A 15,396-nucleotide genomic window follows, 5' to 3' on the forward strand; every position below is an offset into this window, starting at 1 on the left:
TCACTAAAATTTTTAAATAGAATACAAGATGAGAAGATTTAAAAAACAAAAACAAAAAAAAAGCTGTATAGTTCTATGTCTGGCCGGCATAGTACTGTAGAAACTCAGTGTTACTTTACGTAAGGTCACATTGTTGATACAGCTGTCATGGAACTGAAAGATACACACATCAATGCCTCCCTGTTATCCTAATAGTTTTCCATAGCCCTACAGACTTTTAGCGTTTGGCACAGGCAGACCTTCTCCTCCTTTCACTTCAAAATAAGTGTGGTGAGGGCTGAGGGTGCTTGTAGTCCCAGCTCCTGGAAGCTCTGAGTCAGATCTCAGCACCCTCCAAATCTCATCTACCACCCTGGGGCAAGAATGACTCATAACCAGCCGTTCTCTGTTGCCATTGTTGTTGCTGTTAGTGGAGGTGACACAGGGATTTGAACTCAAGGCCTTGTGCTTGTCAGCAAAGAGTTTTACCACCTGAGCCACACTTGGGCTGCACCATCAAGAATTCTTAATGGGTTGAAAGGCTACTGTGGCCCACGTTCAGACCATTTAGGGTCACAGTTTGCTGGCTCAGGGCATGCTCTTTCATGCTGTCTTGATTTAGATGGGCCTTTGGACACAATTCAAGTACTGCAGAGGCCTGGCACTACCTGTGGTTGTGAGCAAGATCAGAGACAGGAACAATGAAGTTGATCATCATGGTGGGAGAAGAAGCAAGGACCAAGCCAAAGCACATGCCACACTTCCATGGCTTCTCTTTCTTAGCTCAAGAACACACAAGAGCAATACAACCAGTTGTTCTGGTGTGACAGCCTGTTGTTCTAGGGCCCTTTGTCTTGTGCTCTACCCTCAGCAGATCCACCAGCTGTTACTCTTGGCTCAACCTTGAAGATTTCTGCAATCCAACTTTTGTTTTCTTGCTTCTGACCCATTGCCACAGGGACACAAGCTCAAGATCCCCTCTGGCCTCGCTTGCTGCTAAAATCACCTCCCTTATGTGTCTCCCTGAAGTTGTTGTAGTCATTCTTCAACTGCAATGTGGGTCACACCACTTTGCCGATCAGAACCCTCTAGCACCTTCTCATAGCACTTATCAAAACACCAGAGTCCTTCCTGTGTGTCACACAGGAACCTGCTCAGCTCTCTCTGCTCCTCTTTCCTGTGCTGGTGTTTCTCTGCTTACAGTACCTTGCTTGTATCCTGTTGAGCCTGTTCAACATGCTTTCCTCTCACAGTTTGTGCTCTACCCCTTGAACCATGTCTCCAATCATGCCTCCATCTCAGAGCCTTTGCATACACTGCTTTCTTTCCCATGCTTCTTCCAAAGGTGACAGACGACTGAGTTTAGGTCTCTTTGCATATCATTTCCTCAAGGAGATCATGCTATCAGTATCTGTCTGTCTTTCAGTCCTTCCAGCCCTAACTTTATTGTTTTATCACACTGGTCATCTCTGCATGATTGATATCTGGCTTCTGTCTTCGTTAGAATGCAGTGTAAGCTCTGTGAAGGCTGACAATGTCTGTTTTGTTTGCTGCTCTGTCTCTAGCAGATAAAATAATGGCTGGCACTAAATAGGCATTTAGTTAATATTTGTTCATAAATTACTTGAAATTAGCTTTAAAAGTTTTCCAACTCCCTTTTCATATAGATGGCCAAGGGTTGAATCTAATTGTAATTGTGCATCCTATACAGAGAGGGAGAGATGGACAGATGATACATGGATACAGATGGATATTCTCCTTTCTCTCTTTCACACTCTCTCCTCTCTCTCTCTCTCTCTCTCTCTCTCTCTCTCTCTCTCTCTCTCTCTCTCTCTCTCTGTCTCTGTCTCTGTCTCTGTCTCTGTCTCTCTGTGTGTATGTGTGTGTGTATCAAGCTCTATACTAGATTCTTCACTTGCCATACTTGGTTTAATAAAACAGCTGCTAGATAGTGGCTATTAGTCCTCCATCAGTGTAGGGAAGAAAAAGAGGTCTGAGAGGCAACTTCACTTGAGCCACACAGATATTAAATAATACAAAGTAATTAAATTGGATCTGGTCTGGCTCCCAAGACTTAACTCAAGCCCTGAGCCATATATCACGTCTCCTAATTTTGCGTCTGTCAAAATCCTATCACAGAGCAAATTTAATAATGTAAGAAGGAATCTTTTATAGTATGTATATGGTTTTTACAAAAGTCTACAAAAAAGTGCAGAGCATATAGAGTTTTCTTTAGGAAAAAAATAAGAGCTACCTAAGACATTTAGAAACTATATTTTTTTTTAAAAAAATCAAATGTGGTAATGCAAAAGTTCAAATGTAATGATACTGAATCAACTTTAATAAATCCAATTATAATGAATAAATCAAGAGACTTTAAAGGCTGACATTTAAGATCTTTCTATTTATAGGGAGGGAAATGAAAGAGGGTCCCTGCTGTTAAGTTCTGCAAATAAACGTCATCCTGTTGGACATTTACAAGCTGCTGTGAGCGCAGGGGCACCTGCTCTTTGGTCTCTGGCCTACCTGCCCCTATTGTCTGCAGTTTAGGGTTACCTTCATCTTCCTTAGCCATCCTCTGCATCACTTAGTACCACCTAGATCGCTGCATTGTGGAGACAGCCCAGATAGCCCAGCCTCTCCCAGGCTAGCCCTGTGTCCCCAGATCTCCTCATCCTTTCTGCTTCTCAGAAGTGAAGGGGGGGCGGGGAGTTTAGCCTAGTGGTGGAATGCTTGCCTAACATGCACGAAAATCCGGGTTTGATTCCTCCATAGCATATACACAGAAAAAAGCCAGAAGTGGTGCTATGGCTCAAGTGGTAGAGCTCTAGCCTTGAGAAAACCCAAGAACAGTGCCCAGGCCCTGAGTTCAGTCCCCAGGACTGGCAAAAAAAAAAAAAGTGAATGGGATAGCCAGCTGCCTCCTTCAAATCCTCATTCTCATCCTCTCCCAGTCTTCCTCACGTTGTGTCAGAGTTTCTATATACAAAATTCACATCTAATGAATGTATCACATACTATTTGATCTTCCTGCAAGGGGAAAAATGATAGTCTCTTTCTTCTTCAAAATAGAATCCTATCATAATCCTCTTAGTTCTTTTCACTGGCTCACCAGAGGCTAGACTTCTAAGCAAATGGTTCTTATCCAAAGCAGGCACTGCCAGGCTGTCAGCCACACTGGGAAGGCACAGGTGCTGCGGGATTATCAAGAAGAGCCATGAGATCCCAAAAGACATTAGAGCTGGAAGATTCTGCTGAGTTTTAGTGCTTGTTCCTTTGGTATTGTTTGCTTTGTACATCTGGTTTAAATTCACATAACAGAGTACTCGGTCTAAGGACTTAATGAAATGATTTGCCATCCTTTCCTGATTCCTTGTTCATGTCCCAGGCCTTCTCACCTGGCTCGAAGGCTGACTTTCTTGTTGGATTCATCTGTTCATTTGCATCTTCTTTGAGGTAGTTGATGGTTTTTATTTGTCTAGCATTTCAGCTGTTGTCAGTATCTTTTGATTTGTGTTATAAAGGGACATGAGCTTTTGAGGTTGTATTGCCTTTCTTTTCCCTGTTTCTGGTGTTCTTTGGTGGTGATTTGCACATTCATTGAGATGGGGGATGCTTTTGGGTGTGTTTGATTGGTTTTTGTGGGGTCTTCGTGGGATCATGGTCCCTGCTGCTGCTCAAAGGGGAGAAAGCAGGCAGGATAACCAGAACAATGATTCTGACACTGCACCAGCCATCTCACTGCAGTGCAGAATGGTGCTGTGTTACCAAGGCAATCTGGAGGCAGAGGGTCATGCTAGGGTTTGATTAGCAGCCAGCTAGTGCTCAGTGTCCTCCTGACACCTTCATCTGATGGGCAGTCTGTCTCCCCATCCTGAAATGGCCAGGACCTCACATGTGAACAAAAGGTGCATCTATAGAAGGAAGCAAGACACGTTTCTCCTCTGTCATGTCTCTATTCCTGAAAAGATCCTCGCAGCTGACCCTAGCAGACTGCTGATTTCACCTCTAGCCACAGACGAAGCTGAGGTGATGCCATGCTGACAAACAGATCAGGCACACACTCAGCACTCTTCTGGTACAGAAGAGCAGGTAAATGGCTGCTGGAGAGGCCATGCTAATGTCTGTCACTCATGCTGATCCCAAGAAGAAAAACTTCTAATTCATCTGCTTCGTTATTCACTGTATTGTCCACATTGCAAGGAGTTGTTCTTGTTTAGAAGTGTTTGTGCATTTGCACTGTCAGACATTGTTAATGAGTAATGAATAAAGCAGGCAGGAAAGCAGGGGGCAGGAAGGAACAGAAGTATGGAAGTATGTATAGTGTGTATAGGGTGTATAGTGTGCCTAGGGCATATAATGTGTATGACAATGTGTACAGTGTGTATATTGAGTATAAGGTGTATAGTGTGTACAAGGTATGTGGTACGTGTAGTGTGTATAGGGTGTAGAGTGTAGAAGTGTATTAGGCATGTAGTATGTATAAGGTGTAGCAGGTATATATGTAGGATATATGTGGTATATAGCATGTATAGGATATATAGAGTATATCGTGTGTATAGAGTTTATAATGTGTATAGATCGTATAGTGTATAGGGTGTAGAATGTATATGGTACGTATATGATGTATAATGTGTATTGCATGTATTGTATGTATAGCCTATACAGCATGTACACTGTATAGGGTGTATAATATATCTATATAGTGTATATAGGTATATATCATATATAGTGTATAGCATATATAGGGTGTGTAGCATGTACAGTGTATATAGGGTGTAAAGGGTATACAGTGTATATAGCATGTATAGAATATATAGGGTGTATAGTATATAGAGGATGCACAGTGTTTGGGCATATAGCATGTATAGGGTAGATAGGGTATATAGAGTATGTAGCATGTATAGGTTGTATAGTGTATATAGCATTTATAACGTATTGTGTATACTATGTATATTCTGTATAGTCTATATAGTAAGTATGGAATATACAGCATATACAGTATATAGGGTGTTTAGGGAGTATAATGCGTGTGTTGCATGCATAGAGTGTATAGAGGTATATAGCCTGTACAGCATGTAGGGTGTATAGTGTGTAATGTGTATAGCGTGTATAGTATGTATAATGTGCATTGTGTATAGCATGTATAGTCTGTACAGCTTATATAGTGTGTATAGCATTTACAGCACATACAGCATATAGGGTATATAGCGTATATAGTATGTATAACCTGCATTGTGTATAGTGGTACAGCATGTGTAGTGTGCACAGTATGGAAAGCATGGTTGGATTTGGTGAAGACTTTCTTCCAGATTTCAGACACACCTGCCTCCCCCCCACCACCACCCCCACCATGGCAGAAGGCATTGAGGGCCTTCCAGGCTCTCTTTTATAAAGGCACAATTCCATTCGTCATGGCTCTGCCCTCAGGGCCTAATCACCTCCCAAACCTCTAAATATTGTGGCATTAGGAGTTAGAATATCAATATTTAAATTTTGTAGGGGACATAGGCATTCAGTCCTTAACAGATGGGAGTGAGGAGGAAAGGAGAGAGGGAAGGGAGGAATTTAAATATTCAAAATTGCTGTCTTACTGCAGGAATGTTTTAAAAGGTGAGGATGAACTTGGAATATAGTTTCTCTGTGTACTTTTACAAAAACAAGAGTTAGGGTGATGATTATATGATAGAATAACAACGCGTCTTTCTTTTCTCTCCTGGCCCTCAATCCAAGTAAAGTTTTACTTGGGGGTGGATTTTTAAATGGAACAGAAGATGCCTTTCTGAACTTAGTTGCTGGTTAACATATCTGAGGCCGTTTAGTAGAAACTAAATCGTCTTTCTAACTTGTTGATTTAATTGTGACAATAAGCACTACTGGAAATGGTCTCTAATACCTGCCTTTAGCTTTAGTATACAATTCTTTTAAGTTGATATACACAAGCTAGTCCTAGTCATCTGAAATGATTGCTTTATATGCCAGAGTCTGTGGTGGGACACAGATATTACTTCATTCTTAACTTGCTAGACGTGGAGCTGCACGGAGCACAGACATATGTAAACTAACAATTACGATCTGTGTAATAAGAGCCTCAAAGTATGTGGCATATAAGGTAGTAATTAATGTTATTCTCGATGCTTGGTGTACAACTGGAGGCACAGAATAGTCAAGTCAACTTGTCCATAAGTAACAAAGCCAGGTTGTACACTAGGTTTGTGGCCTCAAGTCCACTGTCCTTTGCCCTGCCTTGAGTGAAAGGGAAGGACCACGGCCCTTTCCCCTCACCACGGCCCTTTCCCCTCAAAGGAAAGGTCAGACAGGACTTGATGGCCCAACATTGAGAGCTTGTTGGGAGATGAGGTGATAGGGGAGGAATTCTTCATGAAGAGGAGAGTGTGAAGAGGTGTCAGTGTTGTTGGAACACAGTTTGTGGAACTGAAAAGATGAGGAAAGAGACTTCTAATGAAAGGCCTTTTCCTCGAGGTAAAGTATAAGGTACAACCTTATACTTAACATGTAAGTAAAGGGCTCGTGCTCAAGACCTAAGTATAAGGTATCAGATGTAGACTTGAGGTGTTTGTATTTAATTCAGTGGACAACAGGAGGCCCTGGGAAAGGACCAGAACAGTGAGTGCTCTGGAGCTGTTAGTTGTCCACAGATACTTCTAGCTGTGCTGATTCAGAGAATAGGTTACAGAATAGTCCAAGCAGGGGCCGGGAGTTTGGCCTAGTGGTAGAGTGCTTGCCTAGCATGCACGAAGACCCGGGTTCGATTCCTCAGTACCACATATATAGCAAAAAGCCAGAAGCGGTGCTGTGGCTCAAGTGATAGAGCCCTATCCTTGAGAAAATCCAGGGACAGTGCTCAGGCCCTGAGCTCATGCCCAGAACTGGCAAAAAAAAAAAAAAAAGAATAGCCCAAGCAAGAGGTTTCAAGGGCTGTTGTGGGACACCTTGGCACCTGGCCCGTCTGGATATAGGCCTCACACTGTACTAGATCAAGACAGGTGACAACACATTTCAGGGCTGTGCAGGTTTGTTGCTAGTCTCTTGTTTAGTGAATAATTACTTACAACTCCTAAAAGTTAAAGCTATCTTCCCATCATCCTATTGATGAATTATACCTCAGACTGGGTTTTAAAAGAAACTTTCAAGGGAAGGGAAATGGGGACAAAAACATGAGAAGGGGTATCAATGTGTGAGAATTAATGCACCTACTACCTAGTGAATATAACTGTAACCCCTCTATATATAACCCCAGGAATAAAAAATAATTTAAAAATGATTTACAAAAAAGAAAACTTTCAGTTGCTTTAAACTACCAAAGAGAGAAAGACTTACACTTCAGAGCAAGCTAGCATAAAAAAACAGAGTCTGTGTTTACTTTCCTGCTTGAAATAAATGACAAACTAAATGAAAGTCAATTAAATGACATTATTGGTCAGTAGGGCGATGCATACAGAAATGATCATGAGATCTGACCACATACTTGTTAGAATGGCAGAAAAGAAAAAAACATGGCCTGAAGCATAGCCTAGTGGTATGAACTCACCTAGCTAGCATGCATGAAGTCCTGGGTTCAATCCCTTGGTACCACATTCACAGAAAAAGCCAGAAGTAGCGTTGTGGCTCAGTAGGCAGAGTGCTAGCCTCGAGCAAAAAAGTGTCCAAGGACAGTGCCCAGGCCCTGAGTTCAAGCCCCAGGACTGGCAAAAAAAGAATAAAAAGCATAAGAGACCTTATCAAATTTTGACAAGGATCTGTAATAACGGAACTATGATTGCACTGCTAGTGGGAAAATCACTTGGTAGAAACATTTTGGGAGTATTGTTCTTTTATGTTTTTAGTACTGTGTTAGAACTGAGTCTCAGGATTGTTAAGCAGACATTGTACCACTCAAGCCAAGTGCCCAGGCCTCTTTGACTTCACTGTTTTTCTGATAGGACCTTGAATTTTTGTCCAGGCAGGCCTGTACCATGACCCTCTTACTCATGGCCTCCCTAGTGAATGGGACCACAGGCAGAGGCCTCCATGCCTGGTTTGCTTTTTGAGCTAGATGAGGTGGGCATGGGAGTTCTCACTAACTTTTTAACCTTAGCTAACCTTGAATCACAGTCCATCTGACCTGTCTTCCAAGTAGCTGGGATTAAGGAGTAAGCCACTGTGCCTGACCTGTAAATCATTTCTTAAGGTGGGCTCAGTGGCTAATGCCCTGTAATTCTAGTGACTTTGGATGCTGAGATTAAGCAGAGTCACTGTTTGCCAGGCAGAAAGTTTGCAGGAACCCTACCTCAACCAATAAAAGACTTAATATGCACTTATTATCCTAGCTATGGAAGAAAGTCTAAATTGGAAGCAGGGCTGGAAACATGGCTCAAATGGCAGAGCATCTACCTCCCTAGCATAAGGAAGGCCCTGATTCTCCTTAGGTGAATTGCCCTTTCTCCATTGCCTCCAAGGTTCATCTTACCACCTGTGAGTCTAGTTCCTCTACATCTCCTCCTCTCCCTTCTTAAGTTTTCCACATCCTCTATATCTCCTCCCTCTCTCCCTTTTTCTCTAGGTTGCTTTTTCCCATGTTCAGGTTCACCTCATCCCTTCTCAGCTGGGCCTCCAGCTCCCTGTCTTTCTGTCTTCTAGCATCTCTTTCATGCAGAGATTAATTGTTCCTTTCTTGTGCTTCTGCTGTGTCTTGCAGATTGTGCTTAGTTCCCATTGCATAAGGTCCTTGACTGTAAAAAACAAATAGCAAGAACTCAGGGCCTGGGCGCATTTACTTAAAGCTAGTACTCTACCACTTGAGCTGCAGTGCCACTTCCCATTTTCTGGTGGTTAATTGAAGATAAATCTCACAGAGTGCTCTGCCCAGGCTGACGTTGAACCTCAGCCCTCAGATCCCAGCCTCCTGATTAGTGAAGATTACAGGCACCAGCCACTGGTGCCTGGCAGAAAGCCAAATCTTATTGGTAATTTTTTTGGGAAAGACCAAAATGGGCTATGCTTCTCCGCAGGAGGAAGTCCAGCTCTTTAGGATGACCTTGGAGAGCCCTGGCTGGCCATTGTCCTATTCCTCAGCTAAGCCTCACCAGCCATCACAGCTCTCTAAGCACATGGATGTTAGGGATCCATACTTTATATATCTCTTTTTATTTTTAAGTGTTCTTTCCAGGCTTGATGTGGTGGTGGGTGCCTTTAATCCCAGCTGTTTGAAAAGCGGAAGAAGAACAGGCATTCAGAGCCAGCTTGTGCAAAGCTGGTAAGAGACGTTATCTCACAAACTAGGACATGGCTTGACTGGCACAGTACTCTTCTAGCAAACATAGGGATCTGAGTTCAATCCCCAACCCCACACCCAGGAAAAGTCTTCACCCCTCTCCCCTATTTTATAGATTAATTCAGGGTCCCAATCAGCATCTCCTAATAACACACTATATTATCAATAGAAACTATCATGCTTGTAACAGTACTTACAAAACGTCATTTTGCAGGGCCAGGAGCATGGCCTAGTTGTAGCATGTGCGCCTAGCATGCACAAAGCTCTAGGTTCAATTCCCTAGAACCACATGCGCAGAAAAAAAAAACAAAAAAAAAAAACAAAAAAAAACAAAACGGAAGTGGCGCTGTGTCTTAAACGGCAGGGAGCTAGCCTTGAGCAAAAAGTGTCCAAGCACAGTGCCCAGGCCCTGAGTTCAAGCCCCAGCATTGGCAAAAAAAAAAAAAGTCATTTTGAGCATTTACTATGTTCAGATAGTTTGTGGTCTTGGTGGCATTCTGAAAGGTAGTAATTGTTACCCGTTTTAAAGATGATGCTTGAGGCAAAGACATTAAATAGTCTTCCTAGATTTACTCATCTGATCAGGGCTGCCTTAGGCTCTGGTCTGGGCTTTTTGCTGTGCTGTGTTGTTTTTCTCCTCTTGTCTTCTGTAGGCATTTTAGTGTTGTCTGATCCTGTACCATGTTCCCCTCTATCTTCACATTAGACTTCAGTAAACACGAGAACAGAAGAATTTGTCACTGGCACAGAATTTCAAATATAAACAGTGCCTCAATATCATCTTAGCAACAGCATAGACACAGAGATTTCTTTTTCCAAAAACCTGTTTATGTCTTTGGGTGAAGTGTGCTGCTTGCTCATTTTGCTAGGTAAGCATTTACAGTGTGTGGACGCGGGGTCACTGCCCAGGAGACAAGTGCTGGCATGAGTTTCTGTCTTCTAGGACTCTGGGTGTGGTACTCACACATCTAATCAGAACCAGCAACGAAGAGGTGACTCGGTTTCCAAGAGCAGGGAAGTCAGGTGGAGCAGGGAAGATTCACTGAAGGATATAAGGAGTGCAGAAAAAGACACATAGTTGGGAACCTGTTGTGTGGACTGGATAAAGGTGGTGACTGTAATTTGAAAGACATACAAACTCAGAAACAAAACCCTGGTTCAGTTCAGAACAATGACTCATAGCCTCCAGTCAGAATACTAAAGCCTGCTGGAGTGCTAGCTCGTCATTTTAAGGCTTATTGGTTGTGAAGTAAAGAAGCGCATGGCACAGGTGTTCGGCGTGAGCATTACTGAGTGGATATGTATGAGTGAGAGAAGAAAAGAGCCAGTTTGAGCCCTGGGAGCTGGGACGCTCCGGCAGCTCTAGAAGACGGGTGGGGCTCAGTCAGCTGTGCTGTACATTCTGTCCCAGCTTGTCTTAACTTCTGCTCCTTAGCACCAGCTAAAGCAGTTAACATGCAGCACATTTTCTGAACTCTGAGAACTCCCTGCTGGGACTGTAGGAGCCCCCAGTCGGTCAGAGCTGTATAAGGTGAAGCCATGGACTGCTAATATACTATAAAGGTTTTGATCTCTTAGAAACAGGTCAAACTTATTGGTACGTAATGTTTATGTCAGGTCCTACAAAAGCTTAGATGAAAACATTCATAATTCTTTTTCTCTTTTGATATTTGCTCCTAGTCTGGCAACTGTATTTGCAATATATTTGAAGTCATATCCAAGGGAAGCATAATTCTAGAAATCATGTCTCAAAAATACATTTATGTCTTTCCTCCACATGGTTGTATAGTGTAAGATAACTAGCTACATTGAAGACACTGTGTGTGGAGCAATAACAAAGAAGATTAATGGAAGGCTTAGCTCCTATAGTTCATAATTTTTAGAAAAATGGCATCAGTACTAGCAAACATAAAATTCAAAAAGAGATAGAAAAGAATTCAGTTGAAAAGCTATTCCTAAGCTAAACTTAAGAGTAAGGCCAAATGCTGATGGCTCACACAAGCTACTCAGGAGGCTAAGATAATCAGGATAGAGATTCAAAGCCAACCTGGGCAGAGAAGTTCTGGAAACTCAATCTCCAAAACTCTAGAACAGAAAAAAAAAGCTGTCAGGAAACATGGCTCAAGTGGTATAACATCAACTAAGCAAGCCAGCCAAGCAAGTTTAATGCAATGAGTTCAAATCTCTAGTACTGCAAAACAAAACCAAAAATCATTAGTCTATATATAAAGATAATGCTTAATTTTTGTGTGTGTGCTTGCTGGTTGTAGGGCATAAATTCATGATCTCATGGACACAATTTCACTTTTTTGCTCATGTCTAGTGCTGTATCACTTGAACCATGCCTGTAGTCCAACATTTTTGCCAGTTAATTGGTTATGGAACCTCGTGGAGTTTTCTGCCCAGGGTACAACTTAACCTTGATTTTCCAGTTTTCAGCCTTCTGAGTAGCTAGACTGCAGGCATCAGTCACTGGTATCTGGCTACATTTTTGTTTATTTTTTGGAAAGATTTTATTAAAGTTGATTTTTTACATCATATTTCAGATGTCATGTTTAACAAACAAGTATTCAAGAAGGGAATCTCTACATACAATAGCTGGCACATAGATTTTTAGAACATAATTAAAATTAAGCTGAGGGTTTATATGTCATAGATACATATCAATCTATATAATATATCATGTTTATAGAGTATATATCTCATCATAAATTTTTATTTCTATGTAGTTATGTTTTATATCTCCAAGACGATGTCCATAACCTTGAGTACCCAAATATCGAATCATCGCTCTTGTACTGTTTGGATCTAATATCCACATATCAAAGAGACCATGTGCCTTTTGTTCCTTTGGTCTTGACTTATCTCACTCAACATGATTTGCTCTAGTTTCATCCACTTCCCAGCAAATGGTGGGATCATAGGGAAGGTGTTCTTTTAGAAACCTCCAAACTGCCTTCCAGAGTGGCTGAACTAGTTTACAATCCCACCAGCAGTGCAGTAGGGTTCCTCTTTCTCCACAAACCCACCAGCATTTGTCGTTGTCTGAGTTCAGAATATTGGCCTTTCTAATTGGAGTAAGGTGGTATCTTAGGGTTGTTTTTATTTGCATTTCCTTTATGACCATGGATGATGAGATTTTTCTCTTTTTTTGCCATTATAATCTCTTTTGATAAGTCTCTCTTTAGTTCCCTTGCCCATTTAGTGATTGGTTTGTTGGGTTTGGGGGGGGGGATTAATTCTTTGAGTTCCCTGTAGATACTGGATATTAAGCATTTGTCTGATGTATTATTGGTAAATACCTTTTTCCAGTTGGTTGGCTGTCTTTCAACTTTAGTAACTATGCCTTTGTCTGTGCAGAAACGTTTTATTTTTAGGTAGTCCCATTTGTTGAGTTTCTCTCTCCAGTGACTTAATTTTTTGACTGGCTATTCTCTGAGTGATTTCAAAGTCACCTTTTAGTAAAGAGGTTTAAATGTTTGATGTTTGAGGGAGATTTTTTTTCTTTTTATTTTAATGTATAGAGGGGTTACAGTTACATTCGCTAGATAGTAGGTGCACTACTTCTCACACATTGATACCCCTCCTCATGTTTTTGTCCCCATTTCCCTCCCCTCACCCTCTCCCAATCATCTTGTTTTCCTCCCTTCCCCTTCCTTTTTCAAATAAACAAATAAATGTATATACAATATGCCAGGTAACAAAGTCAGATACTGTAACAATATGAGATTAATCAAAGGACAACAAAAGAGAAGAGAAATAACTGTACATTAAGAACAATAATCACACAAGATAAAGCTCTTATTTCCAGATCCTGGAGATCCTTTGAGTTAGCCTCATCCTATATGGCCTTATGTATCTAGGTTTTGTACCATTGTAATCCTCTGCTAGGAGAATCCTAGATGTGTACTAATTATTACAAATGAGGGAAACCATTGAGCCTATGGTCCTTTGGGTCTGGCTTACTTCACTTACTATGGTTTTTTCCAAGTCTTTCCATTTCCTTACAAATGGGTGATGTCATTCTTTTTTATGGTAGCATAGAATTCTATTGTGTATAAATACCAGTCATCTACTGAGGGGCATCTGGGTTGGTTTCATATCTTTGCTATGGTAAATGGTGCTGCAAAGAACATCAAAAAACGTAAATTCTTAAAAAAAACAATTTACCTATTCATCTGTGTGTGTGTGTGTGTGTGTGTGTGTGTGTGTGTGTGTGTGTGTGCGCGCGCATACTGGTACTAGGGCCTAGGGCTAGAACTCAGGGACTTACACTCTTGCTGGCTTTTTCCACTTATGTCTGTGGCTCTACCATTTAAGCCACACTTTGCCTGGCTGGGCAATCCTCATCCTCAGATCTCAGATTTTGGAGTAACTAAGATTATAGACGTGAGCCACCAGCATTTTGTTAATCAATTTTTAATAAACTAGTGTAAGCACCTCTCATCTTACAAGTGACTCTGCCATTGTTTCCTTCCTGACATGTTTTTGAGGGAGATTTTTTAATACAGTGATTAATGAAGATCCTCTGTTGTTGTAGATTTGATCCAGGCAACCAACGAAACCAATGTTAATATCCCTCAGATGGCAGACACGCTCTTTGAGCGAGCAACCAACAGTAGCTGGGTGGTTGTGTTCAAAGCCTTGGTGACAACACATCATCTCATGGTGCATGGAAATGAGGTAAATGAAGAATTCTGCTTTCTTTTTTAGTGGAAGGAGGGAGACATCAACACAAGAATGCAGTGATTGATGATTTAAGATCCTTTGAATTTTCACTAATGAGAAAAAAGAAAGGGAAAAGAATCTATGCTTCCAAATCATCCACCATGCAATTTCATCTTTGATTTACCCATTTTTAAAAAAGATACTAAGTTAGATTTTGTCTTAGAAATATTGAACCATTAATCATTACTGGTGCCTGTAATGCTACAAACTTATTAGTGAGCAACAGCATTAGAAGGGAGAAAGTATAAAACTATTTTCCTCGTGGCAGAAGTAGGATGTCCACATAGAAGATGCTGCAGCTAAATGGGACAATGGAGTCCTCTATTAGGGTTTACCGAAAATGAATAAAAGCAATTTAATTCAAGTTATAATCTGAAGGTAAGTCATCAAGATGTATTGATGGGATCACTAGTGTTTGAGGATGTGTAGAAGGATACACTCTAGAATTTTAACAATTGTTGCAAGTAGAGGAAGCATTGTAAGAGTTCTAGCCTCCCAGTCAATGACTTGGAGACACAGCACATACATCTACTGTAAAACAGTGTGAAGTACAAAGACAAGAAATGAGGGAATGTGAAGCATGACTAACAGTGGCTATCAAGAAGTTAATGCATACGAGACAAACAAATAGAGTTTTTGCCTCAAATAAATTGTCTCCAAAGAGGGAAATCATGCTTTCACAGCAAACAATTGACTAGCATTCGAAAGTATACGTAGGATACAGGGGAAATACAGGAATGGAAAGTGATATGAAAAAAAATCTAGTGTTATTACTGTATCTGACTTTTTTGGCTGGTATATTGTATATGCATTTATTTGTTTATTTGAAATAGGGAAGGGAAGAAGGGAAAACAAGATGATTAGGAGGAGGTTGGGGAAAGGAAACGGGAACAAAAACATGAGAAGGGGTATCATTGTGCAAGAAGTAATGTACCTACTACCTGACAAATGTAACTGTAACCCCTCTTTACATTATCCTAACAATAAAAAAATTTAAAAACCTATTTTCCTCATAGAAAACGATCCTTTGTGCCTGTGAGAGAAGATTGCTTTCATAAAGTACTTAGTGTGGGGAAATATTGATAAAAGTATTCCTTTTAAATGGAATATCTACTGAATGCTTATGTTGCATGTGAAACTGAAGGCTTTTCGTTGAATGCACTTAATCGAGTGTTAGTGTTAGTGTTTCAGTAGGAAGAAGAGGCAGCTCTATAGCTGGGTAAGAGGGCTCACAATGGAAATCTGCATACAGTTTGCTTTCGTGTCAGAAATTGCCTAGAAGCATTTGAGAATATAGATGCTTAATTCTAATTTTTTTGTTTTTCAGAGATTTATTCAGTATTTGGCCTCTAGGAATACACTATTTAATCTCAGCAACTTTTTGGACAAAAGTGGATCCCATGGTAAGACTATTT

General features: G+C 41.0%; 1 protein-coding gene across 7 annotated transcripts in view; it reads left to right on the top strand.

Moving 5' to 3' along the window:
* Positions 1 to 15,396, top strand: part of Snap91 (synaptosome associated protein 91) — a 114,938-nt gene that overhangs the window by 30,025 nt on the left and 69,517 nt on the right. For all 7 annotated transcript variants that reach the window (XM_090338501.1, XM_090338500.1, XM_090338502.1 and 4 more), the window contains exons 3-4: positions 13,794 to 13,936; positions 15,309 to 15,384. In XM_090338501.1, coding sequence (XP_090194627.1) covers positions 13,794 to 13,936; positions 15,309 to 15,384 — 219 coding nt within the window. The remainder of the gene's footprint in view (positions 1 to 13,793; positions 13,937 to 15,308; positions 15,385 to 15,396) is intronic.

Source organism: Megascapheus bottae, chromosome 8 (genome assembly GCF_031878675.1).
Source record: "Megascapheus bottae isolate mThoBot1 chromosome 8, mThoBot2.hap1, whole genome shotgun sequence".
Lineage (NCBI taxonomy): Eukaryota > Metazoa > Chordata > Mammalia > Rodentia > Geomyidae > Megascapheus > Megascapheus bottae.